The sequence below is a fragment of the Pezoporus occidentalis genome, unplaced genomic scaffold (genome assembly GCF_034315485.1).
Source record: "Pezoporus occidentalis ecotype Australia unplaced genomic scaffold, CSIRO_AGI_Poc_V1 ctg15, whole genome shotgun sequence".
Lineage (NCBI taxonomy): Eukaryota > Metazoa > Chordata > Aves > Psittaciformes > Psittacidae > Pezoporus > Pezoporus occidentalis.
Genome location: NW_026913316.1, coordinates 2,563,758 through 2,591,228, shown reverse-complemented (window position 1 = coordinate 2,591,228; position 27,471 = coordinate 2,563,758). Strand labels below are relative to the sequence as shown.

The window sequence follows — 27,471 nt, the reverse complement described above, 5'->3', positions numbered from 1 at the left end:
ACATGAGAAAAGCAAATCTCAAGTCCTTCTTAAAATATTTATGCAGAGCTCAGGAGATCTCAGTCATCTCATGAGCTGCATCCCACATTAAAGGTGATTTTCCCAAAGCCTGGACTTCAGAAAGTTTTTCCTCTCAGACCATACTCATACATAAGTATGAAATGTGATACTTTACTTTAAACCTGATTCTGTACTGTCTTACCTGGCTACAACTCATGAGTCAGAAATAAAGAGCAGCTCAGAGACGGGGGATTAAATTAGTTGGAGCAACATTAGATTAAGTGGTAGCATGTAATCAGACCAGAGGATAAATCAAGAACTTCTATACAGCCAGTAATAGAGAAGTGCCTAATGCTCACAAAATATGTGCACATTTCACAAACAAAACTGGACAACCTTGGTTAACGTTGCTGTGTAGCTGAAGTGACTGTGCATACACTGTGAGCAACCTGCATATCAAGTGCCTCTCTTGTAGCCATACCCCTCTCCCTCTCCTGAGAAAACAAATTTACCCAAAATAGGAAACTATAAAATTTGAATTGTAGCATTCAGATGCCGCATTGGTACAACTGATCTTGCATCACAAAGCCTGTGGGGACATAATATGTTTCAATGTAAAAAGAAACAAAAAAACATTGAAAGTTTGACTCCTGGAGAACTCCGACCTGCATTACTTTCAAAGTGATCAAATTCTACATTATTTCTGGAAAGCATTACTTATTCAACAACGTAGCAACTGGTTTTGCTAAGATCTGGCAGGGCAAGGAAGGAATAAAACAAGCAAGTCCCAAGAGGCAACAGATTCTACTAGAAGACATAAACAAAGATAAACTATAGGTTTTACTGTGTATCTGAATTACTTTGGTATTGAACAGCATGCACATCTTGCATTTCCTTCTACTGGCTTCAGACCTATGCTATAATTTGATTAAGCCAGTTCTCTAAGGCTTTCCTGTTTTTCAGAAGAAAGAAATTTGTGTTCTGCAGCAGAATATCAATGAAATCGTACTACACCACCCTAGCAATTGGAACTGTATCAACATAATAATCCATGCAGTGATAACTGAAGTCACAGTTAAGTATTTAACCTTGTGAACTATCAAATGAACATAGCAAGTGATAGAAAAATTGAGGACAAGAAACTGCTTTCCCAGCTCCCCCCTCCCCTCCCATGTAAATTAGAGCAATTTGCTTTCCTTTTCATACTGCTGCCATGAAAACAAGAAATACTGCACATTTTCTTTTGTAATAAGGAATTCTGAACCTTCAGACTACTCTCTGTCTCAGTCTAGGCCCCTAAAAGTAAATGGCCACAGCAAGAAACAGCTCTATGCCTTTAAAAGCATTCATACATCTTTCCTTGCTGTGAGGACAGTACTTAGTGCCCCCAAAGCTCAGGCCATCACATCAATTCTATATTGCCCTCCTCAACAAATATTTCTGGACTGACAGGTAGGAACTAAGAATGACACACCCCAAAGCCTTTCCCATGAGCAGAATTGAGAAATGCAGTTTTACCTTTTAACAGGCAAATGATAATGCAATAGAAAAATATATAGTCAAAGACAGCAGAAAAATAGGTGCCTCATTCCCTGCAAACTAACTTTCATGAAAGCAGGCAGCAGAAACCTGGGTCAGCGCACTGCACTGCTGATGAGTCACAATTCATTCGATCAAACTGTTTTGCCTCTGCCTTTATAAACATTTGCAGAACAACTGCATAATTAGCTGATTTCCCCTTTGTACGTTTTTTTGCCAACTGAAATAATTTCAGATTTCCTTTGTCTGAGGTTTTATGGCCTTGGGATATTAAAGTACATTCAGCCGTGTTAGACAAGTCACTTTAGCCCTCTCCTGTCACTGTGTAATAATCATAACACTTAAATCATAGTAGAAAGCATTCAGTGTAGTTCCACAAGATGCACTACATTACACTACAGTGAAAGGCTGTAACAGACTGATTACCAGAAATCACCGTTCCTCAGTACATAGTCTCCAAGCTTACAGCTGTGCTTTGCCATGCAAGGCTGAAATCAGCTCTTCCTTGCAAACTCCATAGCAGATACTTTTGCCCCTTTCTTCTCCTGCTTTGTATAAAATATCAGGACAAAACCATTCTGCTGCTCCTCAGTGTAGATTTGTAATTTAGATTCTTCCTACTCCTTCCCTCCCACCAAGAATGAAAAACCTGGGTACCAGTGTAATTGCAGACTACACATCCCAAATAACATCTAACTTCTCTTCAAGTCAGACACTATAGTCCAGCAAATGTGCCTAGTAAATCAATGCCTAATAAAATGTCACAGGCTTTGTATTTACCTGAAATTGTAGGATCTCAGCACTTCTCTTGTCCTGAAGTAACTTTAGTTGTGGTAACAAAAGTCTAAAAGTAAGGTGGCAATTCCCAAGCCTGTTTTAGCTTCATTCTATGGGTATCATACATGCAAAAGTCTGACAAACTTACACAGCCATTGCTTAACAGTCTGTATGTCAAATGGTGCCAGGAGGGGTTAACTACGAATTTTGACTAATTTTTAAAGGGTGAAACTGGTAAAATTTTACCTGGGAAACAAAACACAGACCAAGTAAGCAGACTGCAACAAAATATGAAGTGCTGTAACCATGTCAGAAAAGGAAAACGTCACGGAAGTAGCAGCAGTACCTCACTGCATATCAGCAAAGAGAAGGGGAGAACTTGCCTAACCTTCCAAGGAAAAGCCATGCAACAATACCATGGGTTTCTGAGCTTTCATCAGATGGCATAGAAAAGTGTAAAAGAAGCCTGACTGAAAATCTCCTTTCCCATCTCACTATAAATTAATGAGGTCTAATCAGATTTAACCAAGCTAGCCAGACCAACTATCCCTAGAATCAGAGACAGTCTCTATGACACATTCAAGTAAGCAGCTCCTACAGATACTTCATCCAAGGTTTGGACACACAGAAGTGGTGAAACTTCACTGCCAAGTAGGTGACTTCTGAAACCCCTCCTAAATCAGAGAGGTTAGGAAAAATTATGGTTATTTGCAAAGGCTTATACCAGCAAGTGTTCAGTAAGAACACACTTATGTAGTTTCGTCTTCACATCACAAGTTAAATAAAAAACTCATCAAGGGCTGCATTTGTGTTAATGAACAAGCAACTTGTTATATTTGCTTGTGTCCTATTCAACTTCAAAAAAATACACATTCAAGGCTGAGGTGCAGAACATTGGTATCATCATCACACTCAATCTGCATCAGTTTGATGTATTCAGCTTTATGCCTACTCAGCACACATAATGGACACTTGGGAACCATGGCTCATTTGAGAAGCCACTTGCACACCGCTTCCAACACCAGTAGCAAAAGCCACATAGGCTCAAAAAGAATGCATATATTAAGTTCATCAATCTGAGCATCTTAACTAGTACATATATTCCCCTTAACAGTAGTGACCCGTGTTTTATCCCATTTTCCATGCTAAAGTTTTCCGATTCTTATAAAACTTTTTCATAATTTTTACTAACTACATTAAGCCACTTAGCTACACGTTTCACAAACCTTTGTCTGCTTTCAGATAACTGGTATATTTAATTTATTTTAGTGACTATATATCTCCATATCCTGGGGCTCTGTTCACTCTTTAAAAGGTGAACTCAAAGCCAAAAATTTCAGCTCAAAAACAAATCAGATTTTTAGGATTTTGTCTCTGGTGAAATTTCCAATCCTTTTGTTTCACATCCTCTGGAATGTTTCAAATCATAGGCCCACACAGTGTCTATTCCCTCTCCAGTAGTATGATCTGGGATCCAGCAAGGGAAAGGAAAACGACAGGCAATGATTCTGGCATTACATTCCAGTTCTTCTTCCAGCTTCTTCTCCAACTGTGGCATCTGTTGAATAACAAGAAAAAGCTTTCAGAAGCAGTAAAAACCAGAACCATTCTCTTTAGAATCTAGTTCAAGTATTTAAGAGAAGTCCAAGATTTGAAGAATTTTTGGAAAAGAAATGTAGGAAAGTATTCATGACATACATTTTGCCTTTGATGCATTGACAAAGAGTATCTGAAACTAGAAAATGGTTATTGTGCCCTGATTGGCAAGATCAAGAAAACTGTAGCTCTAACTTCTAAAAAGTCTATCAAAACCCCATAAATAAGCCCTTAGATAACCACACATTAAGTAAAGACTTTGCATGTCCCAATTTATCATTCTCTTCAGTGGGATTCTCTGTAGGGAGAAGAATTTGTGATACCCCAAGTCACATGAACTTGTGTGTGATACTCAAAGGCCAATGCATCTTGTAGTTTCCAGTCTAACCCCCCAGGCATATCCTGGGACACTCAAAAAGTTACATAGCCAACAACCCAAAGCAATTACACTGCTGCCACTGTATGGCAAAGTACTGGCATGTTAAATACTATCGAACTTGAACTTTGTAGGGTCTAGCCTGTTAATATATACATGTAAGTTGCTGCACTGCATGAAACAGCATATAGAATCATAGGATGGTTTAGTTGGAAGGGACCTCTAATGGTTATGTAGTTCCAATCACCTTGCCATGAGCAGGGACATCTTCAGCTACACCAGGTTGCTCAGAACCACATCCAGCCTCGCCTTGAATGTCTCCAGCGACAGCACATCTACCACCTCTCTTGGAAACCTGTTCCAGTGTTTCACCACCCTCACTGCAAAACAATTATTCCTCATAGCTATTCTAAATCTACCTTCTTTCAGTTTAAAGACATTCCCCCTTGTCCTATCACTACATCCCCTATTAAAAACTTTGTCCCCATCTTTCTTATAAGCCCCTTTTAGGTAATGGAAGGCTACTACAACTGATCTCCCTGGACCCTTCCCTTCTCCAGGCTGAACAATCCCAAATCTCTCAGCCTTTCTTTGTAGGAGAGGTGTTTCATCCCTCTGATCATCTTCGTGGCCCTCCTCTGGACTCACTCGAGGAGGTCCACATCCTTCTTACATTAGGGGTCCCAGAGCTGGACACAGTATTCCAGGTTGGGATCTCACCAGAGCAGAGCAGTGGTGGAAAATAACCTCCCTCGACCTGCTGGTCACGCTTTTTGATGTGGCTCAGTATATGGTTGGGTTTCTGGGCTATGAGCACACACTGTTGGCTCACATCCAGCTTTTCATTCACCAGTACCCCTAAGTCCTTCCAGAAGGGTTCTCAATCCCTTTACCCCCAGCCTCTACTGATACTGAGGATTGCCTCAACCCAAGTGCAGGACATTGCACTTGGCCTTGTTGAACCTCTTGAGGTTCACATGGGCCCACTTACTGAGCTTGTCCAGGTCCCTCTGGATGGCATCCCACACCTCAGCTGTGTCAACTGTACCAGTCAACTTGGTGGCATCTACAAACTTGCTGAGGGTGCACTTGATCCTGCTGTCTGTGCCACTGATAAAGATATTAAACAGTACTGGTTCTAATAAGGGTTCCTGAGGAATATCCCTCATAACTGATCTCCAGCTGAACACTGAGCTGTTGACCAGTTGCTACTACCCTACCAATACCCTCTCCACTGAACAGCCCATCCACCAAATCCATACCTCCCCAATTCAGAAAGAAGGATGCAATGATGCTGTGGTAGACTGTGTCAAAATACCACTACACAACTCCTGCTGGTTGAAGACCTGTAGTCTAGCTTTCCTCCATTTGCAAAAATTGAGCAGATACAAAACAAAAGGAAATATCATTACTCTTCCAAAGAGAAACACCCATCCCAGTCAGATACTCTGTCTCCAATACTTAATTTGCAAATTCTGCTATGGATTAAGTGAGAAATAAATTAACACATCTAGACTTCAGAGAAATTGCTTGTCCATGCCAGATATTAATTATGTTCGGGGGGGGGGAGGGGGTAGAAAAAAGAAAAAGAAGAGGAAAAAAAAGGGGGGGGGGAACTTAGCCATTTTTGTCCTTTGGAAAAAAATGACATTATGTTTTATCTGATCAGTGCACACCCATTTGGAATTCCTTTATTTCTTACATACTGTATCTATCTCAGGGAGTTAATAACAGCAGCAAGCGCCACAGGTTACTTCTATTACATGGAAAAGCCTATTTACTTGATATCTAAATGTCATGATATCAAAAGGTTAAAAGGACAGCAATTATTTACAAATACAAATCAATATAAGTCACAAAGGACACAAAACATATGAAAATTTCACAAAAAGAAAAAAAAGCAACAGAACATTATTAGAAAACAAGACTGACTGAAGAAAATGTATTTCCCAAGGCTGCAGATAGCTTCCACTATCATATATGCACACAGGGTGCCTTTGATGTAACATCCTATTACAGCTACATTTAAGCCTACAACAAAGTACTTTAGGAAAATTATAGTCATAGATCTAAGACATCAGAGAGTTACCTATGGATATTTTTGAGCATTCTATGCTCTGATTTAATCCATACACCAGATACTTTAAAATATTTTTGCTACTGCACTTTAAAATAAGCCCACTTCAGAATCTCAAACCAAGCTGAGACTCTGGAAAATGAAGGACTAAATTATTACAGAAATTACAAATACAGATATAGCCTATTTTTTAATGAGTAATTATAAAAATTAGTGACACTGTAGGTCTACATTAGCTCAAATTACAAAACATCATTAATACTCAGGCAAAAAAGAATCATACCCTTGAACTAAACAGTCAAACTAGTTTTTAAGCTAAATCAGTAACATTAGGTGTTACAATCATACTGTATCTTTCACCAAGTCAGGTCGGGGGCTTTTTGTATGTCTACACAGATATACAGCTTACTAAACCTTCTGTACAGTATATAATCAGTTAAAATACAGAGAACCTGAGAACATGCACACCTGGTAAGATTTCTGTCATCCCACCCTGAGTAAGGAAAAGCCCCTGCAATTACTCATAAACCCACCTTTCCCCACACATTTGCAAAAACAAGAGAGGTCTTAGTTTTCTCTGAAAATCAATAACTCCGCATTCTGTAAGCAAATCTTGGATATGAAATAAAAGCACTGCTTAACAGTATCAAATCAGAGCAGTATTATTAAAAAAGCTGAAGAAACCTTTTGCCCTCAGTAAAAACTAAAAAATGCATTAGAGTTTCTAGAAAATCAATTTAATCATTCAGGTAGCTAGGCATTCACAACTTCCAAAGTAAATTTAAAGGGGATCATGAGCAACCAAATGCTCAGGAAATGCAGTAGTTCATATGTTTGGATCTATCACATTTATGACAGTATTTTTATTGGAAGAATTTAGCCCAGTATTTACTGAATTTACTGACATTATTCTGAGCCCTAGAGCTACTCTTTCTATCACACCTGTTACTAATTTATCCCACTTTATACTATTACATTTAAAGTTAAGCCAGTATTTCTGCTGGGTTTACTCACATTTTCCCAAGGCACTTGTTTATTTCTAGTTTAGTGAAATTTCTTTCTTCACCTGCACTTTTCCCCTTAGTGCAACTGCAGAACTTCTGATTGCAAATTCAAATATTTATACTGCCCCCTCCCGGAACTCGAGCTAGAGAGCACTTAATATCCAAACCTGGCAACATCCGTAGCACAAGTAACGTAACAGTTCCCACCGATATGCCACCACAAAAGTAGGGAAAAAGAAAAATAACTATTTTCACTTCAGTTTCCAACATGTGTTACGATTTAAATCTGAAGTACGTATCTTAATTCCAATGCTGGTAAAGAAAAAGCAGAGAATAGTGAAGCTTTATTATGCTTCTTGTTGCATCTTTATGCTACTGCTACAGAAATATTATTGGTGTACGTTGTACAGTATAGCATAAAACTCTTCACTCATTTCATCCCACATTAGCCTTAGCAGAGGAAGAAGCAACACAAAAACATCTATAGGATATTTCTGTTTCATTTCTCCTTCTGCATTCAACCTATGTACAAGATTCCAGTAAAAAAATCAAAGTACCAAGAATATTTTCAATATTTAAGAAATTTTCCTCTTTCATAGTAAAAAATAAAAAACCAGCAACAAAAAACCTACATCATCTGACCAAATTTATCGAATGTATTAGTAAAGCAGTCAGTGCAACTCAGTTGCTACACCAGTTTTGAAGAACACTTTTGCCCCAGGGATCCAATGAACATAGGCTTATAAAGCCTTCCTAAAAGGCAAAGAATTTGTGGACTTGTTCTCTAAGCAATTATACTTGAAATATTGCTAAATTTTCACAGTCTAACATGGGCAAGAGTTTATCACAATATATCTGCTGCTGGTCTAATTGAGGTAATCTGGGTTTTGGAGATTATGGGCAAAATTCAATAGTCTCCTCTAAGAAGGTTCCCAAAAATAAGCTGTAGCCAATATCCTATTCCATCCTCTCCCTGCAAGCTCCTCATTTTTTCAGTATGAAAAACTAAAATTGTCAAGAATCAATCTATCACCTTCCCTCCAAGCAACTTAAGCACATCAGTTTTCATTTTGGTTATGAACTAATGGACAGAAAAAAAAAATGCCTATTTTCAGAGCTCCAGTCTGCATAGTCACAAGTTTTATCAGGTTTTATCATGGACATTAATAAGCAACAATGAAGTATCAAAATATTAGTACTAACTACCTTTGACATTTTACAGGTTGCTTCATTTTGCAGATAAATATACTAACACTGAATGCCTCAGTATTAAAATAATTAAAAAATGCAAAAAAACTTACCATTTGAGGCACCCCAAAAACAACGACATTTGTATAACAGGAAAAAGAAACCTAAAATAAAATTTGAGAACAAGTCTTGATGAAAATGGCGTCTGTATTTGGAGAAGCTCTCACCATTCTTTACCCTAATCCCTGTAGCTGCACTACTTTCACCAGGGATTTAGACCAAAAATTAGAAAGGATGTCCTGTATCAACTTGTCATCACACAAATTTCTAAACATACAACTTTATACTGCTGAACAGCAAAAAACTTTTACCACCTGGCCAAGAATACAGCACTAATTCTAGTAGCATAGAAAGTGTTAATTTAGAACATGATTTTACTCATGGCTTAGTTTTTCCACAGCTCCTGTATGTTAAAATTATGTATGTTTCAAGTTTGCCCACCCCTCTTTTGTTAAACGTTAGCTAGCTACAAGAACTTGCCAAGCATGCCAATGCCTAAGTTCTCCCACTCAGTGCCATGAAGTTTTCCAATGCTCCCTTCTGAAAAAAGGAAAAATAATACACTAGCACTTTTCCTCCAAATTCCTACTATCCACATAAACATGACCCAAGAAGGCACACCACATTGAAAAAGCAATTGTGACTCAAATGATTGTAAACTGTGAAAAAAATCTGTCACATGTAAGCTACCTTAAAGCAACACTCAAAACCAGGTAAAACACTACACAGCTGGAAAAGGACAAACATCTAATGAAATGTCAGATGAAATTGTGATCTCACACATTAGGTGAATAAAGGCTTCTTACTGAGCCCACAGTATCAGCTCTCAGCAATACCTGACATTACAGCACCCCACATCAGTCATCAGGCACAATCATGCCACAGTACGTTCAAGGAGTCTGTACTGAAAAAGGACAGCACTTCACCAAAGCACAAAATCAGCAGAGAAGCTAATTGTCCTGCGAGTTTAGTTTCTACAGGCTCAAGTACTTTTCTCAAAGCCCAGTACAGCATCTTGTGGCCAGTCAGTATTCTGGTTCTTTCAAGAAAGTATTTCTAAACTATGGAAATCTCCCAAATAGACCATTTTTTTTCTTATGTATTTCACCACCTACCTTCCATAAGTCTGAAATATAAAATCTGGTGTTGTGATGTACCCCATCTCTCCAGGCACGGTATCTGGAGTACCAGACCAGCCAGGGATTTAATTCATAGCCAACAGCTTTGAAACCCATTTTTGCAGCTGCTATCACCTACAAGGAAGAAAGTAAATCTTCACTTAGAAGCAGAAAAAGTGTATTCACATATAGTTTTATTGACAATATAAATCAAAGGAATGCATTTTGTATTTCATACAGATTTTAATTCCCAAGAGATTAGCAGTATAGCGAACAAAAACTCAAATTACATTTTAGTATTATGACTAGTCCCATTGAAATTAATAGATACATTCACATGAACAAAATGAACCACTTAAACATTCACAGGGCAAAGCTATAAGCCTGTAGTACGTCTATGATTCGCGTAAGAGTTTAATTTAACATATTCATAACACTGCCTTGGAGTTGGAATACTGAAATTGGCCATAGAGAAAACAGTGAAATACACAAACGGAAAAGCTCAAAGTGAGACTACTTATTTGAAAAGCAGTGATGGGTAGGCATTTGAGAGACCCCTGAATCTGAGACAAAATGACCCACCAATAAAAAGAGCTTGAAAATAAACTGCTGACCTACATTTTAAAAAGGTAAAATTTAAATGTAGGATTAAAAAAAAAAAATAAAATTGAAAAAGAAACCCCACATACAAATCTCATAGTAGAGCTTTCATCCACTGCTAAGCTTCATATATCATCTTAAAAGGCAAAAGGTAATTCAGATAAATAGATTTTTAAAGACATTCCCCTAAATTAGACCCTAAAATTTATAATTGTTAAGCTGTATTGCCAAGTGTCTTCAAACAAGATCAAAACCTATTGAGATTTTAGAAAAAGTTTCTATTCTCATAGAAACATCACCATTACCTAGAATTAAGACTTAAGTCATAATTTAAAAGGCTACTGCCAGGTTCTCACCAGGAGAAGCCTGATGAACTATGAATTACAGAACAGACAAGGTGCAATCAGGACGTACACATCTCAAACAGCATTACCTGGACAGTGTGTTTCACACTATTAAAATAGCACATCTTTCATAATGCACACAGCACATGCAAATACACTAAAACAAAAACTGACATTTTTACCAAGCTTGGAAATAAAAATATGATCATATTTATCCACTGATCACACCAAAGCACCAACTATTTAAAAACTCCTGAACAGAAGGCTCAGCTTTTTTTAGGACAGACACATTAAGGCCACACCAAGTATTCAATTTTAGGCCTGGCTCTCCAAGCCGTTTTCAGACTCCATTTAAGCACACAAACACAAAAAAAAAATATATATACATATAAAAATCAGAATTAAACACAGAGTGCCTATGTAATTAGATGCCTCAAGTGAGTGTCAAGTCAGACTGCTGAGAAGAGACAGCATCAAAAACTGCAGCTCGTATACCTACATGCTCTTCTCTGTTTTCCTATTTGGGTACAATTCCTTCTAAGCCACCTTAACAGATTTGGATTTCCAAATCAAATACTTTTAGCGTTGAGAAACGGTCGATTCACTCACATGAACTATGGATGAAGGCAGCATTCAAGAGCTTACTCATTTCCATCAAAAACCCACTTCACGCACCATCCTATTACTAAACCTGACTTGAAACAGATGGTTATGGCTCACAAAACATCACAACTACAAAAAAAAGACACCATTCTCTACTACATCCTCACCACCACTTTTCCAAATCAGAGTTCAAACAATGTCCTGGAAGCACAGTATTGATTTTACTGTAGCGATTCTCACCATTTCTCTTGGGAATTCTTCTAGTTTCACATTGATTTTTTAAGCAGGGTAGCCAGCACTGCACAAAGGTGTGAAAAACACAACACTAATGATACCAGGATTGTTATTTATGTAATCCACTGCTCATCTCTCATTCTTTGTTCCTCTGTCACCATTATACAATAAGCATAGAGCTGCAGCTCCAAAAGCATAGTGCTGTTTAATCTCAAACCCTCACATGCTGCAGCTATAAACTTGGGTAGAATCACAGCTCTTTGGCAATCACAATACCAATACTTCCACTGCATCTTTTCACACGAATTCAAAGCAATCCCCTCAAGCCAACAGGATGAGTTCATCATTTTATACACTGCATCGTCAAGCTGCAGGCAAGACTGGAGGAAAAAAAACACTGCTTACTCACCTAAACTGAATATAAACCCCTCTCGCTTTGAGCCTTTTTCTAAGGCTCCGACAAAAACACTGGATGCCAAAGACAAGACATTCATAAATATGAGAAAACAACAACAGCCATAGCTAGAGCATCTGACGCTTCTTTGAGAGGCAATATACCAGGAGAGTAATGCCCAAGACTTACAATACGGCCATCCCCGCTACCAATGTCAACGAGGGAGCCACTTCTGCTTTCTAACATTCTCAGCACATTCTGGATCTGGGTGGAAGTTGCAGGAACAAAGGGCAGGCACACTTTCCTGAGAGCCGGCGTCACGAAGGGTATGACCACAGCATAAAGAGCCACTAAGGTCCCACCAACACCAGCAGTGACCAACAGCCCCCGGCTCCTCCCTCTTGAGGAGCCCTTGCAGTCGTCCTGCGGGGCTGCTGCATGGCTCTCATTTGCTACCACCTTGGACATCACACCTAAAAAGAGACATTGAAGAGTAATTTCTCTAATGGCTTTATTACGCGTTTAAGATAAAGCGGTACTGGGATATCAGGAAGGAAAAAGACTAACTACTTACACCCCTTTAGGTGACACCAAGACTCTACTGAAAACGTCACTATTATTGCTTTTTAGAGGCTAAAGCGTTATTTTTCAAGCCATAAAACCGGTTTCCATGTAAGCCTGTAGTTCCCCCCACCCAGCCATGAAGCACAGCACCCCGGAACAGCTCAGGGACGGCGTGAGGAAAGACCTCCCCGCCACGGGCAGCCGGGAGTCCGCTTCCCTAACCGTCCCAGAGTAGTTATGGGTCTTCCCCCAGAAGTAACTTTTCTTCGTAGCACAACGCACCCCTTCACGAGCTACCACCGTCACCATCCGCCGAGGCTCCCGAGCCCCAACAAGCACCCCCTCTTAGCCGGCCGTATTTATAGGAGAGGGCAATACCACTTAGCCATGCGGGGGGGAGAAGGGACCGAAACCTTTTTGGATGGCGCCTCGCAGAGGAACGGCGCGTGCTCACTCTTCGGCCGCGTGACTGCCCCTACCACTTCACGTTAACGGAGTCACACGGTACCGCTCACTGCCACCGCGCTTGGCTCCCGTATTCTATTTCATATGGTATATCTCTCCGCCCCTTCCAGCACCTAGGGAACGGGGCCGCGAGCACTTCCGTTCTGAATGCTTCCAGAAAGTCCGCTGGAGGCGCCATATAGGTCCCGGCCACCAAATATGTCGCGCAGCTACTGGCCGCGCATGCGCGGAGTAGCGTGCGGGTGAGCGTGCTGCGTCACGGCGTGGCGGCATCCGGCTCGTGCTCGCCCGGTGTGTGGGAGCAGCAGGAGGAGTTGCAGCCATGTCGGCCATGGGGACTTTGGCGTTTGATGAGTATGGGCGCCCCTTCCTCATCCTCAAGGATCAGGAGCGGAAGACGCGCCTTATGGGGCTCGAGGCGCTTAAGGTGAGCGGGCCGCTGATCCGTCCGCGGGTCCTCACTGGGCGCCGCGCCATGCTGCCGTTAGGGGCGGGGAACGGGCGCCGTTAGGCCTCAGCGGGAGGATGGAGCTCGGTGGGGCGAGGCGGTGCGACTCTTCTGTCTCGTGTCAGGCGCACGTGGGCCTGCAGGTGAGGGAGGGACGGATGGGGACAGGGGCAGAGAAGGCATCCCCCCCGGCTCTGTGAATCCACCACCCGCGGCATGAGGTGTATGAGGTCTCCGTGGCTGCGGAGTCCTTTTCCCTGTAGTTTCGGCGCGCCCCTCCCAGCGCCTTCTGGGCGCGGCTGGCAGGGAGGCTCCTCGCAGCCTCCTCCTTTAGATCCCGCTTTTTTTCTCTCTCTGAAGCTTGCGTTGCTTTCTTCTGTTGTTTCGCCTTTTTAAGCTTCGGGGCTGTCGTGTCCTCTGCTTTGGCAAGCTATAGCGGTGCATGTGCAAGAAAAAGCACAGAAAATGTTTTTGATGTAAAAGCAATACATATATATTGACTTCTTTTTCAGTCGTAATTAACTTATGTCAGTTAAATTACAAAATTCGAGTTAGCAGCTTATTCCTATGTTTTTCTTAGCTTAATACTATGATTTTGGGATGCATAATAGTGACTTAATTTTTCCTTTGTTTTATAGTCTCACATAATGGCAGCAAAGGCTGTAGCAAGTACTCTGAGAACATCCCTTGGTCCCAATGGTAATAATAACTTTAATGCTTCCTTTTCATTAATTTTTTTTTTTCCTTTTTGTGCATTTTCTATGTTTTCTTTCATGCTGTGAATATATTTTTAGGCTTGGATAAAATGATGGTGGATAAAGATGGTGAGGTGACTGTGACAAATGATGGTGCTACCATCCTGAATATGATGGATGTGGACCACCAGATAGCCAAACTTATGGTGGAGCTGTCTAAGTCTCAAGATGATGAGATTGGGGATGGAACCACTGGAGTTGTTGGTAAGACAAGGTTTTAAATTTAAGTTAGCTTTTCCAGCTTTAACATCAAGCTTATTTAGTTATTTTAAGAAATTTTATGTGAAGTAACAGTAGCTTTTCTTTAGCACGTTGTTAGAGTATTTACTATTTCAGTATTCTTGTCAGTTCTTGTATTAGAAGCCTTGTGATAAGAAAGACTTTTGTGGTTACATTTTAAGTTGGTGTTGAGAGTCCTCTTTGTACTTTCAGAATTTTTTCTTCATGGTTTTCTTCAATAACCTTCTACTTGTCCTGTGGTGGCCATGTGGCTTTTTGGTCTAAGAGCATGCAGTTTTCTTTTTAAGCATAGCAAGTCCAGGGTTGTTTATGGTTATTTTGTCATTCAGGAAAGCTTGAACTGTTAAAATACTACAGTAAAAATTAGAAGGTGTACTCTTTAATCTTTTGATAATGTATTAAAGCTGATGCTGTGACCTGTGGAAGAGTAAACGTTATTATAAAATTTTGTTTTATAGTTCTGGCTGGAGCCTTATTGGAACAGGCTGAGCAATTGCTGGATCGTGGTATTCACCCCATCAGAATAGCAGATGGTTACGAGCAGGCAGCTCGCATTGCCATTGAGCATCTAGACAAAATCAGTGACAGCTTTACGGTTGATCCACAGAACACTGAACCGCTGATCCAGACAGCAAAGACAACCTTAGGCTCTAAAGTGTAAGTCACACAAACTTCAGAAAAATGTATCAGTTTCATTATAAATGCTTGAAAGGTGAAACCCTGGTGGTTTGACGGTTTATTAAATTGTTTGCATTATTGGAGTGGCTGCCAAAGGCTTTTTTTATGTTTGATTTTGGCTAATTTCCCAATGGACTTATGGCTCAGGATAAAAAAAATGTGCTTTTTCTCTAAAGGGACAGTTCTTTGAGGTTAAAGAGTGCAAAATTAATTTAATTCTAACCTGATAACTTCAGATTTCTTCATCATAGCAAATTCCAAGAGTAATGCAGACCTCTTAAAAATAATTGTGTGTTACATTTCAAAGGTTGGTTTTGGTTTTTTTCCTAATGTTAAAAAAAAAAAGTTTGTTAGATTGTTCTATAACCGCATATTTCATTATAGGTTCTAAGTGTATATAAATTCAGACATTGTAAGTGCTTTGCAGAGCTGTCTTTTTAATGGTATTTTAGTGTTTTCTGTGACTTGAATGTTTCTTAACAAATTCTCCTTGCTTTCAAATATGTATTTTGAGACTATGCCCACAAAGACTACTTAGACAAATCATGTTGTGTGTTCTGTTTTCTGCCGTATTTAGCACCTTTATTTCTATGAACAAACAAGGAGGACCCTCTGTTCTGTACAAAAGTTGTTAGCTATAGTGATAGTTTTTCTGTTCAGTATTGATAGAGTAGCTTTTTTCTTCCAAACTGTGGAAACATAATGCAACTTTATGGTTTTTTTTTAAACCTAGAGTTAACCGCTGTCACAGACAAATGGCAGAAATTGCTGTAAATGCTGTACTAACAGTAGCAGATATGGAACGTAAAGATGTTGATTTTGAGCTGATCAAAGTACAAGGCAAAGTGGGTGGTAGACTGGAAGATACACAGTTGGTTAAAGGAGTGATTGTGGATAAAGATTTCAGTCATCCACAGATGCCTAAAGTAAGTGATACCCCTGTTTGCGTCTTATCTGTAATCATCAAATAGGATTGTCTAGCTCACTTCAAATGCTGTCCTAGCATTTCTTAAGTATTTAAACAGTGCTGCAGTTTGGCTTGTTTTTTCAACCATATATCGACAGAGGAAGGGGAGAGGAGCATTACATTCTTTGTGTTGGAAGAGACCAAGGTAGAATTTTAGAGCAGTCTTGAGAAATGATGGCAGGACCGATCACTGTATGGCCAAGTGAGGACAGGTGCATAGTTCTATTTTGAAGCAGAAATAATCATCCATAATGTGTAATGTGCTTGAGATGCTTAATGCAACTTGGTATCAAGAAATGCTTCTTAAGCTTTATGAAGCTTCTTAAGCTTTGCCACATTGTCCTGTTTGGAACAGGAAGCTCTCCTTCTATTATATTTGGTGTAGGTAAGGTCTCCCAAGTCTTTTTGCAACATACTTCAAGAACGAAGGATGCAATTTTAAATTTTGACTATTCTAAAATATTTTTCTAGTAGTTGATACTGTTTATCCTAGAAAAAGGATGATACATAATATCAGTCGTGCATAAAAGGTGGCTGTGAAGATGAGTATGTAGTACTTCTAGTAGTCACAGTGGATTGGGCAAATAATAGTTTCACAGAGGATTTTTTCAATTTGTATTTTTTTAATGATAAAAAGACATTAGTGGTAGAGATGGTTATGGGCTTAAACAGTGTCTAAGCCGTGGAATTTGCTCTAGATGGGTTAGCGGCTTCTGAAAGAATTATTTACGTATAGTTAGTTTCAATTTAGAGTAAGTCAAATGATCCTTGAGTTTCCTCTTATCCCTGTGTTTTTATACGTCTGTATGTTTTGCAGATACAAGACAGAGGTGTTACTGAGGTCAAAACTCAACTTTTCTTTTTTTGTTATTCCATTTTGGGATTTTTTTTAATTTTACAGGAGCTTAAAGATGCTAAAATTGCAATCCTTACTTGTCCATTTGAACCACCTAAGCCTAAAACCAAGCATAAGCTTGATGTCACATCTGTGGAAGATTACAAGGCACTGCAGAAATATGAAAAGGAGAAGTTTGAAGAGATGGTGAAACAAGTAAGATTGTTCCTCTGTTTTCTACATTTTCCATGACTCTTACACAAAATAGCATAGTGCAGTGTTGTATTTCTGGAAATGAGCTAATAATCCTGATAGGAGGCAACATCCAAACAATAATAATAAAAGTTAAGGTGACATAAGAAAGACACCACACTAGTTTGAAATTAACTTTGAACTCTGTGTATGCCAAATAGTTCTTTTTTTTGACTTATTTTGAGAAAATGAGGAGAATTAAAATCATGAAGAGATTGTTTTTCTTTACTCTGTTAGTTCTGATCAGGAGATTGATGTTGTATGTTGCTTTCAGATAAAAGACACCGGTGCAAACCTTGCTATTTGCCAGTGGGGTTTTGATGATGAGGCAAATCACTTGCTGCTCCAGAATGAGCTGCCTGCTGTTCGTTGGGTTGGTGGAGCTGAAATAGAAGTAAGTAAAATATTCTACAATTCAGCTCTGTACCAGTTCTCAAACATTTCTTAAGTATCATGCTGTGCCAGTTAAAAGTTTGGGCTTTCTGGGTAGAACTGTGTAATTACGTGTATGGGTAGGTATTGGAAAAAAACTGTAGGGAATCTGTGGGAAGAAGCTACACTGAATGGGATTATGATTTATAGTGGGAGTGTATGCATATTGGCTAGGAATGTTTCTGCTTTTAGTCTTGCTCTTTGCAGAAACAAGACATTACCTGCAATACTTTGAAGTGATGGGAAGATAACCTTTTGGATTAGGCATTTGACAGTCTCTCCCACTAGTTTGTTATGAAAAAGGCAATTGAAAAGTCTTCTCAAAATAATTGATGGTTCTTTAACTTCAGTTAATCGCCATTGCAACTGGAGGCCGCATTGTTCCTCGCTTCTGTGAACTCACAGCAGAGAAACTGGGTTTTGCGGGTGTTGTCCGAGAGATCTCCTTTGGAACAACCAAGGACAGAATGCTTGTCATTGAACAGTGTCAGAATTCCAGAGCTGTGACCATTTTCATTAGAGGAGGAAATAAAATGGTGAGATGCTTGGTTTGTTACAAGTGTTTTATACATACATTGCAGAATGTGTAGTTTCTTTCAAAACCATGTTAACTCTTCTTGTATTTCTCTAAGTTTTCGTTGCAGTGTGGATAAATAGAAGGGGAGGGGGGTTGTAGGCAGTGATGAATATGTGTTAGAAATCACTTGTTAGATTCACATACTAAGTTTTTGAATGAAAACTTTGTTTCTCACTATTAGATCATATAGTTCATAGAGAAGTAATTTTACCTGTGGATGGTCTAATTTCTTTTTTCTCATGGGGGGGTGTCACTTTTATGGGTAAAGGCATACCACCGTTTTTAGAAGATTGGGTTTTATTATAAATTTGGCATGTAATCTCTGATTTAAACCAGTAAAAAAATTTAAAAAGCCCAAACCAGCATACCCCCACCCCCCCCACACCTCCTGAATGAGACCACTTTAAATGCTGACATATTTAAACTGGTTCTTTGTTGTAGTGTTAGTGTTAAATTACATTTAGTTTAAGTCAAGTCCTACTCCAGGTGAAAACCTTACGAAGAAAAGAACATAACCTCTAGTCTGAAGAGTTCTTAAAGAAAGAAAAATGCAGCTTTAAAGGTTAGCATAACTTGTTAAATCTTCCTGCATCTGTTGAAGCTGGGAGTTGACACAGATTGCAGTCTGAAAATAATGTTGGCATTTAAATTTATGTGTTTTACATTTTGGAAATAGGCAACATTGAAAACCTTGTTGTACAAGTTTTTGTTGCTTGAATTTACGTATTTTACAAGTAACACTGAGAAGGTGTTGGGGGTTTTTAATTCCTGCTCTGCCACTGAATGTCTTAACATTTTATGTTGGGAAATAGCGTTAATGTAGCTGCATTAGAGCCATTAAAAGATCCTAAAATTTATTTGCAGTTTCCATTTCTGTGTTAGGAAATGCATCTTCATAGCCTTCACCTGTGTATGTTGTAAAATACATGCTGGTTTATAATTGCAGATCATTGAAGAAGCAAAGCGATCTCTCCATGACGCATTGTGTGTCATTCGGAATCTTGTTCGTGATAATCGTATTGTATATGGTGGTGGTGCAGCTGAAATTTCTTGTGCCTTGGCAGTCAGTGAAGCAGCAGATAAGGTAAGAAAGAAATAGTTGCAACTTTCTTTAATTTATGAAGGGAAAATAAGGATTGGGTTTGTTTTAAGAGATTCAAGAAAAACCTTCAAAGAGCTTCCACAATGTATGTTATAGAACTTTCTGACATTCGTTGATAACCAGTGCTGAAAGTTTTCCTTCTCTTCTGTAAAATGTCATTCCCAGTATTTTTTTTCTTTTATGATAACAGCAGTTTAAAATGCTTTTAATTTGCAAGTAGTAGGTATTCATTCAGTTGATACTATTTCCAAGAAAATCTGCACATCGCATATTTCGTAGCTAATGTGAAAATCAGCTTTTGCTAACATTTTTGTTCATAATAGCTGTATGAACTTAAGTTTCTTTTCCCCTAGTGCCCATCTTTGGAACAGTATGCTATGAGAGCTTTTGCAGATGCCCTAGAGGTAATTCCTATGGCACTGTCTGAGAACAGTGGTATGAATCCAATACAGACAATGACCGAAGTGCGGGCTAGGCAAGTGAAAGAAAACAACCCTGCCCTCGGCATTGATTGCTTGCAGAAAGGAACAAATGGTAAGAACTGCAGTGTGGAGAAGGAGGAGCACAATGGGGTTTTCTTTCTCACAAAGTGTCTTGGGGTGTTCCTTTGCTTTATGGTTTTGGCAGGGTTTTTTTAACATATATGTCACTTCAGTTATGAACTCTTGCCCCTTGTCAAAATAAGTGGGAATGCAGGTGGACAGATACATGCATGTCTACTAGGTAGAAAATACCTTAATTGCTTGAAAACCTTTATTTTGTGGCAACTCATCATTCAGCCACCAGGTGGTACAGGTCTTCCCATGGCATCCTCACAGGCAAGCTCAGGAAGTGCAGGCTGGATGGACAGAGAGGTGAAACTGGCTGAATGGCAGAGCTCAGAGGGTTGTGATCAGCAGCAGAGTCTAGTTGGAAGCCTGTAACTAGCAGTGTTCCCCAAGGGTCAATACTGGGTCCAGTATTGTTTATCTTAATCATCAGTGACTTGGATGAAGAGATAGACTGCCTTCTCAACAGATTTGCTGGCAATACAAAACTGGGAGAAACAGTTGATATCCCAGAGTGCTGTGCTGTCACTCAGAGGGATATAGACAGGCTGGAGAGTTGGGCAGAGAGAAACCTAACAAAGTTCAGCAAAGTCAGGGTCCTGCCCCTGGGGAGGAATAACCCCATGCGCCAGTACAGGCTGGGGGCTAGTGTGCTGCAAAGTAGCTCTGAGGAGAGGGACCTGGGGGTCTTGGTGAACAATGAGTTGTCCACAAGCCAGCAGTTAACCAAGAAGGCTAATGGTATCCTGGGCTGCATTAGGAGTGCTGCCAGCAGGTTGGAGCAGGTTATTTTCCCTCTCTACTCTGTTCTGGTGAGGCATCACCTGGAATACTGTGTCCAGTTCTGGGCTCCCCAGTTGAAGAGAGGCATGGTGTTACTGCAGAGGGTCCATCAAAGGGCTGCTAGAATGATTAAGGGTCTGGAGAGTTTCTTGTTCGAAGAAAGGCTGAGGAAGTCAGGCCTGTTCAGCCTGGAGAAAAGAAGGCTCAGGGGTAATCTGGTTAATGAGTCTAAGTATCTGAAGGGAGGATGTAAAGAGAATGGGGCCAAGCTCTTGGTGGTGCCAAGAAGTTAAGATTTTGCATCTTCATGGTCCAAAATGTTTGGTAAGATCCCAGACATAAAACTCCAATTTGTGCAAATTGTTTCTCGACTATGTTGTCCAAGAGCAGTAATTTTAAAATGGTTTTTACAATTACATTGAAATTACTACCTCAGATTAAATGTTGTGTCTAGTTTTCAGGAGAGCATCTAGTTCTTCTGCTTCTTTTTTTGCAGATATGAAGCAGCAGCATGTTATAGAAACCTTGATTGGCAAGAAACAGCAGATTTCTCTGGCAACTCAGGTCGTTAGAATGATTCTGAAGATTGATGATATCCGTAGGCCTGGAGAGTCTGAAGAGTAAAGGCTGAAAAGCACAAAACATTAAGGGGGCCACCACAGTAGCGAAGACGGTAGTATTCTGATGCTTCATCTTCAGCTATTTATTTTGGATACTTTTTCTTTCAGATACTGTAATGGCTAATTGTTGGAAATAAAACACAATTGAGCACTGGTGGTTTCAAGACTTGTTTCAGAAGTATCATTGCATATTTTCTTACACAGGTGTGAATATTCATAGAAAACACTTCTTGAATGTATAGGAAACAAACATTGATAATGCTGTAATAAAATTCCATGGGTCCTTTTTCATTGCTTCTGCAGGTAACTCCATTAGCTGCTTGTATGCAAAGCCCACAGATTCTCATTTTTAGATGAGAATGTAAATTCTCATTGTCAGTGAAGCAAGCAGAAGTTTATTGTAGCCTCCAGTTATTCTCATACATTAAATAGATCAAGAGTGAAGTTTCAGTCTGCAGAGTTAAGGGAGCTGTATTTCATGCTTCTAGTTGCTTCTGTTTTTTCTGTTGTAGTACCCTGTTCCTCATCTATGTGCAAGCGTTTTTTTCAGGGCTAAACCCATTCACGCAAGTGGGGTTTTATCCAAAACTTCTGTCTGTTCTACTACAGATAAGTGCACTTACTTGGTATGTCCCAGGTATTATCTTAGAATGGTAGAGTAAAATTTACTAGTAAGGTGCCTTGCTTGTGAAACTGGTAGCAAGAAAAAAGTGATAGACCAGAACTGATGAGCAAATCTTTCTGCAGATTTCAAAAGCTAGGGAACTATTGAAAATAACACAAGTTGTGCTCAGTTGGTATGTTACATGTGCTTCATTTTGAAGTTTCAGAGCTTAGTAGTACAGAGGAAATGTTTAGCTAGCAGGTCTTGTTCTGATAATTGTGTGCTGTGATGGTGCATCACTTGAGTCAAACAAAATCCTTCAATGAGTGTTGATACAGAAAGAAGCTTAGAAATAACAAATTTGACTTTTATCATGGGTGTGTTCCAGGACTTCATTATAACCAGCTATATTTTCATTGTTAGAAAATGAGTACACTGGCTGTTCCGTTGTTACTCTTTTGCCTTTTCCTAAATCAGCGTAATTTACAGGTACTGCTGTAGACCACCCCAATTAAATTAGGTTTACTGCTGCTGAAGTCTGGCATTCGATGTCGATTTGTGATTGTAACTGTGAGTCTAAAAGCACACTGGCTCACATACAGCTATCTCTCCAGTAATACAAATAGAGAAGGGGGTGTAGCTAGAATTCAAGAGGGTCATTCAGTTGTACTAACGTACCTCTTCCACCTCATAGTGAAGTTGTCCATATGATAGGAAGTGAGGAAAGAGTTACATTTTACTCATTTCACTAGTTTTTCCCTTCAGCTCCTGTTCCCTGTTGTGGTTAAAGCCCTGCTGGCAGCACAGCTCCTCACTTGCTTTCCCACAGGGGATAGGGGAGAGAATCAGAAGGGTGGAAGTGAGACAACTGATGGGTTGAGGTAAAGACTGTTACGCATACAAGCAAAGTAAAACAAGGAATTCATTCACCACTTCCCATGGACAGGCAGGTGTTCAGTCATCCCCAGGAAGCAGGATTCTGTCACAAGTAATGGTTACTTGAGAAGACAAATCCCAAAATGCTGAGCCTTTTTCCCCTCTTCTTCCCCCAAACCGTTAGAGGTGAGCAGGGTGCTATGTGGCAGGGGCTATTGCTTTGGTTAGTACTGGGTTGTGTCCCCTACCAACCTGCTGCGCGCCCCCAGCCTGCTTCTTGGGGGGTGGGGATGGAGCGTGAAGCAGGGTAAGCCCTGATGCTGTGTGACTGAGCTTTGTTTTCAGCATTGTTTTGGTCACAAATCTAAGGCATAGCACCCTACTACCTACTGTGAAGAAAACTGGCTTCATCCCAGGCAGAGACAGTACACCTGTCCTGTCTGCATCGGGGAATGCCATAACCCTGCACTGCTGCTGAATGTCCCCACCAGGAGGATGGAGGAGATGAGAGGGAGGGTTCTGTGCAGGCACTGCTGCAGTGGGCAGGCAGAGGGGAAAGCCTGTCGTCTTGCTCTGCGGGTGGTGCATGGAGTTGGTATGCAGCACTGGAGCTTTGGCCCATTAACAGTGGACACATCTTCAGTGTGATGGGCTGGTAGTTACGCAAGGATGTGTGAGCTGAGACCTGCTCAGAATTAGAAGGTGGTGTGTTGCCTTTGGGGTTGCCTTTTCTTCTAAGGGCAAGTTTTGATGGTAAACCCCTGCCTAGTTCAGAAGCCTCTTGGAACTCAGGACAATTTACTTCAAAACTGGTGAAATCCTGTGGTTTTGCTGATATGACTTACGAAAATAAAGGTTTTGTGCTCTGTAAATAAACATGGTTTTACTGTTCAGTCAGATCTTAAAATGGGAACTCTGAAGTTTGGTGATGGAACTTTGAAACAATTGTACAAAAGAAAGTCCTTTTAGAGGTTTGTACTTCTGGTCTTCAATATTACGAATGTGTAGTGCTAGCACTGATAATTGGTGCATGGAGGCAATTGGAAGGCGAACAACTTTTAATCACATTGTGCACATATTAAACCAAATTCGTGAAACCAGTGCAGCTCAAACTGGTACACTTTCAAGCAGTAAGTACTTGAATTTGTGCTTTGAAGGAACAGTGAGAATACGGGTATTTTGCTTTTCTGTTGTGGGCTGCCTCCAGTCAAATAGAATAGAGCAAAAGTTGTAAATAACAGTTCGATTTTGGAGACAAGCACTGATACTCAAATTAAGCATAGGGTGTTTGTAACCATCAGGAAGTAAAAGCAAGCCCCATTGCGTGTGTGGGGCTGAGGGGTGCAGGCCCCCTCAGTCCCGTCAAGTGCCGCTCCGTTACACCAGGGAAGGTGACGTTCACCACTGGAGGGCAACACACGCCTGCCGCTGCTGTAGCAGGCTGAAACCAGGGCAAAATGGAGCACCCAGGCAGGACTTTCCCAGCACCCCCGACATGGCACAAGTATGTCAACAGCAAGACCTGAATCCTTCCGGATCCCCCTCAAAGGTTTGGTTGCTTCACCTAGTTTCTTGTGCCCTCAAATCCAGGTTTTCACATCTTCCTGGGACCCTTACCCTAGCCCTACCTTGTCCTGCTAGTTCTAGTTCCCCTGTTACCAGCCAGCTTTTCCCAGCCTCCTCTCTTTCTCTGGGCTCCTTTCCTTCTCCAGTCTTTCGCACCTCCATGCTGACTCAGCGCTCATCTTCTCAGGCACACAAGCAAGGCTGCCAGGAGCAGAGCACGCAGATTCCTCTCCAGCTCTCGGGGTCACACCAGCCCCACAGCAGCCCCCGGGCCATGCACCTGGGGCTGGGCTCTGGCTTTGGGTGTGCCACAGTGATTCAGGTCTGAGCAGATTTTTGTCAGGAATAGTGTTAAACAGAGTTGTGAAACAACATTCTGGTTTCTCTACAAACTGACACTCTAAGAGACAAGAACCTGATGTTTGGTCTTTTCTGATTGTGTTCTGCATGGGAAAAGCTGCCTCCTAATGCAAGCAGTTCCTGTCTGAACAAGCTGATCTGATAAGCTTACAGACAGCCACAGACAGGGTCTGAAGTGCAGCAAGTCAAGCAGTCTCCCTAACACACAGGTCTGCAAACTCCCTCTGTAATATCAAGACACCTGGATATTAGGATATCTAGACCCAGACCTACCTAAGCTATGCTGACTGGCTCCAGGTCCTGCCAGGCTGTATGTCCTTATGCAAAGGCTGTACAGAAAAGAGGGTGCCATGGGAGCTGCTCTCCTCTGTGGCAGAATGGCATGACTGTCCCTTGCACTGTAACAATTACTGTTATATTGGCCATAGGGATCATTATTACACCCTCTGGACTCCTACCACCATCCAAGGAGGGATGGTTCAGTTGTGAGGTTTGGGTCTGGAAGAGTAGCCTTGTTTGTCCTCCTAGCATACAAGTGCGTCTCCATTTCACTTCTTGGAGGGTTTCCCAGGAACTTTCTGCCAGGGAACATTTCTCACCATGTTAAAGAGCCAATTAAATGGACTGACAGTGTTTGCTTTGTAAACAACTCATCTCTGTGATACAAGAGAGAGTTTGCTGAACTCAAATGACTCCGGGCTAGAGCTTTAGTACATTCTCTGTAAGATGTGGACCCTGTGATACAGGCCTGGTGTACGTGGAGTAGGATCCACATCCTTGTGAGATTCCTCCCTGGGACCAGTAACTGTGTTATGGTGATGCTCCTGCCCTGCAGTGCTGAATGGCAGTAGCATGGGCACTGAAAGAAACAGGTCTCTAGCAGCTTTCTGGTGCCTGGGTGCTTACCGAACATGGGACACTGCTGCCAGGGCCGTGAGTGCTCTCCTCTTGCTCCCCACCAGAGGTTTGGCTACTTTCACTCAAGGCCAGCTCTGGCATGGCACATCTGTGTCATCTGGAATCACACTGCTGGAAGAAGTGGGGCTGAGAAAGAGCTGGGAGAATCCCAGCAGAATAAACTTTTGCTCCACAGCTGCGTTTAAGCTCAGGCCCATGCCCTTGCTTCTTGCGTGAACTATGTTTCAGTTATGCCTGTGCCTTGCTGGTACCAATGATGGTTTGACTTCCTGGCTTGTCCTTAGCCTTGCCTAAGTCATCTTGACAATTCACTGACCCAGGTCACTGTGGCTGGACCTGCTCTGCTTTTCTTGCTTGGGTACAGCGATGTCAAGGATCTCTGGAAGAGAACAGTGGCCAGAAGTCTGAAAAGAACACCTCAGAAAGCCATTAGAGGAGACTCAACTCTTTGGGATGGGCAGTGGGGAGACAGCTACCCTGCACTGTACGAGCAAAAAGGGCTGTGCAAGCAAAGGTGGAGTGAGCAAAGGAAAGCTGAGGAACCTCAAAGAAATCAGCAAAATCTGTTCACTTGCTTACAGTGAATGGTGGACAGCTGGGACTTCAGTCAGGGAAAGAAGAATAAGACATTAGAATTAGGAAAACAGATGTGAGTAATGTTATCAAGGATTGCTGAAGGCATCAGCTCTGTGGGATGGGGTACTACCATAATCCCTCTCTCCCTCTCAGAAAAGTCGAGCAGCTGAGCAGCACAGGATTATAAATGCTCAGTGTGGATTCTAATGCTTTTTCTGTTTGCGTTAGGGCCCATAATAGAGCACAGTGTTTTCTGCCATGAGGAAAAGATCATGACTGCACCAGCTTCATCTTCAAAGTATCCCAATGCAATGGCCAAAGGAACAGCAGCAACAAGGAACTTCAAAATGCTATGAGTGAATGAAGGTGCTGCACTTGTCTACTCACCTGTACTGTGTCTCAGGGATTCCCATTCTACTCGACTGGAGCTTCACTTCTCTGCCTCAATACAAACCAAGGGAGATTTCTTTCGTCCTTCTTTGCACCAACTGTCTGTGCTGCCAAGGACTATATATTCCCTTCCCTGAACTCCAGTGTGTAGTTTAGCTCTCAGAATCCACAGGGGGAAAAACTATCAAGGATTGCTAAATCTAATGTTTCCATCTCTCTGCAGGCTCCCCTTAAGCCAAAACCTGCTGAAAGCTGGAAAGGGTCTTTGAGGAATTATCAGTGTTCTTATATTTATTGTTTTAAGAGGTGGGATATTGGATTGTATTAGCCCTTTGGTCTGATGTGGTACAGGCATTCTTATTATCTGACTATGCTGAGTAATTATACTATCTAAGTATGACTATGCTGAGTAATCATACTTACTATCTAAGTATGATTATGCTGAATAATCATACTATCTAAGTATGACTAGCATAATACGACATATACTAAGCATGACTATGCAAGCTTCTCATACTTTGTGTTGTAGATAAAACCATCTGGTTTAAAGAACAACAAATAACTGGCTAACACTGGTGAACTGACATGTTTTTTCTGATTCTCATAAGGTAGCTATTAAAATTAGGAAGCTGCCTTAGACTTTTAAAGAGGTCTTTAAATGTACCTCTTTTCCTGGTTACAGGAACAGTGCATTCTCTCCATACACTAATTTCTGGAAAAAAAGCAAATACAATTGTTTTATATTTGAATTAATATTGTACCACTTCAATAAGCAAAGAGGCTTTAACTCTTTACAATTTACTGAGCTGCCACTGAAGCAGCATTGCTTTTCCTCAAAATCTTTTTATATTTTCAATATTATATGAAGAGTCTTGAAAATATTTTCTTGAATTCACATTTAATTTGTAGTGGTTTGTTCTTAGAAGAAAAATAAATAGAACTCAAATATTTAAAAGTCTCATTTGAACTTAAATATTTTGTGATTTCTGAAACAGTATAGTGCTT

The 27,471-nt window shown here is 40.7% G+C and overlaps 2 protein-coding genes across 4 annotated transcripts; one reads left to right on the top strand and one right to left on the bottom strand.

Moving 5' to 3' along the window:
- Positions 1-2,866: 2,866 nt before the first annotated feature.
- ATPSCKMT (ATP synthase c subunit lysine N-methyltransferase) lies at positions 2,867-13,029 on the bottom strand. 2 transcript variants are annotated; one of them, XM_062610844.1, is made up of 5 exons: positions 12,929-13,029; positions 12,100-12,383; positions 9,733-9,870; positions 8,671-8,721; positions 2,867-3,874 (listed from the first exon to the last, which is right to left on the bottom strand). In XM_062610844.1, the coding sequence occupies exons 2-5, from the start codon at positions 12,376-12,378 to the stop codon at positions 3,677-3,679; spliced, it is 666 nt and encodes a 221-aa protein (XP_062466828.1). In that variant the 5' UTR covers positions 12,379-12,383; positions 12,929-13,029; the 3' UTR covers positions 2,867-3,676. The 2 variants fall into 2 exon arrangements, with proteins under 2 accessions (XP_062466828.1, XP_062466829.1); XM_062610845.1 differs by lacking the exon at positions 8,671-8,721.
- Positions 13,030-13,170: 141 nt separating this feature from the next.
- On the top strand, positions 13,171-21,340 carry CCT5 (chaperonin containing TCP1 subunit 5). Of its 2 annotated transcripts, none has more exons than XM_062610830.1 (11): positions 13,171-13,366; positions 14,026-14,086; positions 14,182-14,346; positions 14,841-15,039; positions 15,794-15,986; positions 16,929-17,078; positions 17,389-17,508; positions 17,897-18,082; positions 19,070-19,207; positions 19,579-19,759; positions 21,053-21,340. In XM_062610830.1, exons 1-11 carry the CDS (start codon positions 13,262-13,264, stop codon positions 21,178-21,180), a joined length of 1,626 nt encoding a protein of 541 aa, XP_062466814.1. In that variant the 5' UTR covers positions 13,171-13,261; the 3' UTR covers positions 21,181-21,340. The 2 variants fall into 2 exon arrangements, with proteins under 2 accessions (XP_062466814.1, XP_062466815.1); XM_062610831.1 differs by lacking the exon at positions 13,171-13,366 and adding an exon at positions 13,465-13,530.
- Positions 21,341-27,471: the final 6,131 nt, after the last annotated feature.

Bases quoted from the DNA above. Each gene is read 5' to 3' on its own strand.
- ATPSCKMT (XM_062610844.1), bottom strand. From the start codon at position 12,378: ATGTCCAAGGTGGTAGCAAATGAGAGCCATGCAGCAGCCCCGCAGGAC. The intron at 9,871-12,099 runs GTAAGTCTTGGG...TCTTCCTTGTAG, and splicing joins GTAGCGGGGATGGCCGTATT to GTGATAGCAGCTGCAAAAAT. The intron at 8,722-9,732 runs GTAGGTGGTGAA...ATTTTATTTTAG, and splicing joins ATATTTCAGACTTATGGAAG to GTTTCTTTTTCCTGTTATAC.
- CCT5 (XM_062610830.1), top strand. From the start codon at position 13,262: ATGTCGGCCATGGGGACTTTGGCGTTTGATGAGTATGGGCGCCCCTTC. The intron at 17,509-17,896 runs GTAAGTAAAATA...CTTTAACTTCAG, and splicing joins TTGGTGGAGCTGAAATAGAA to TTAATCGCCATTGCAACTGG. The intron at 19,208-19,578 runs GTAAGAAAGAAA...CTTTTCCCCTAG, and splicing joins TCAGTGAAGCAGCAGATAAG to TGCCCATCTTTGGAACAGTA.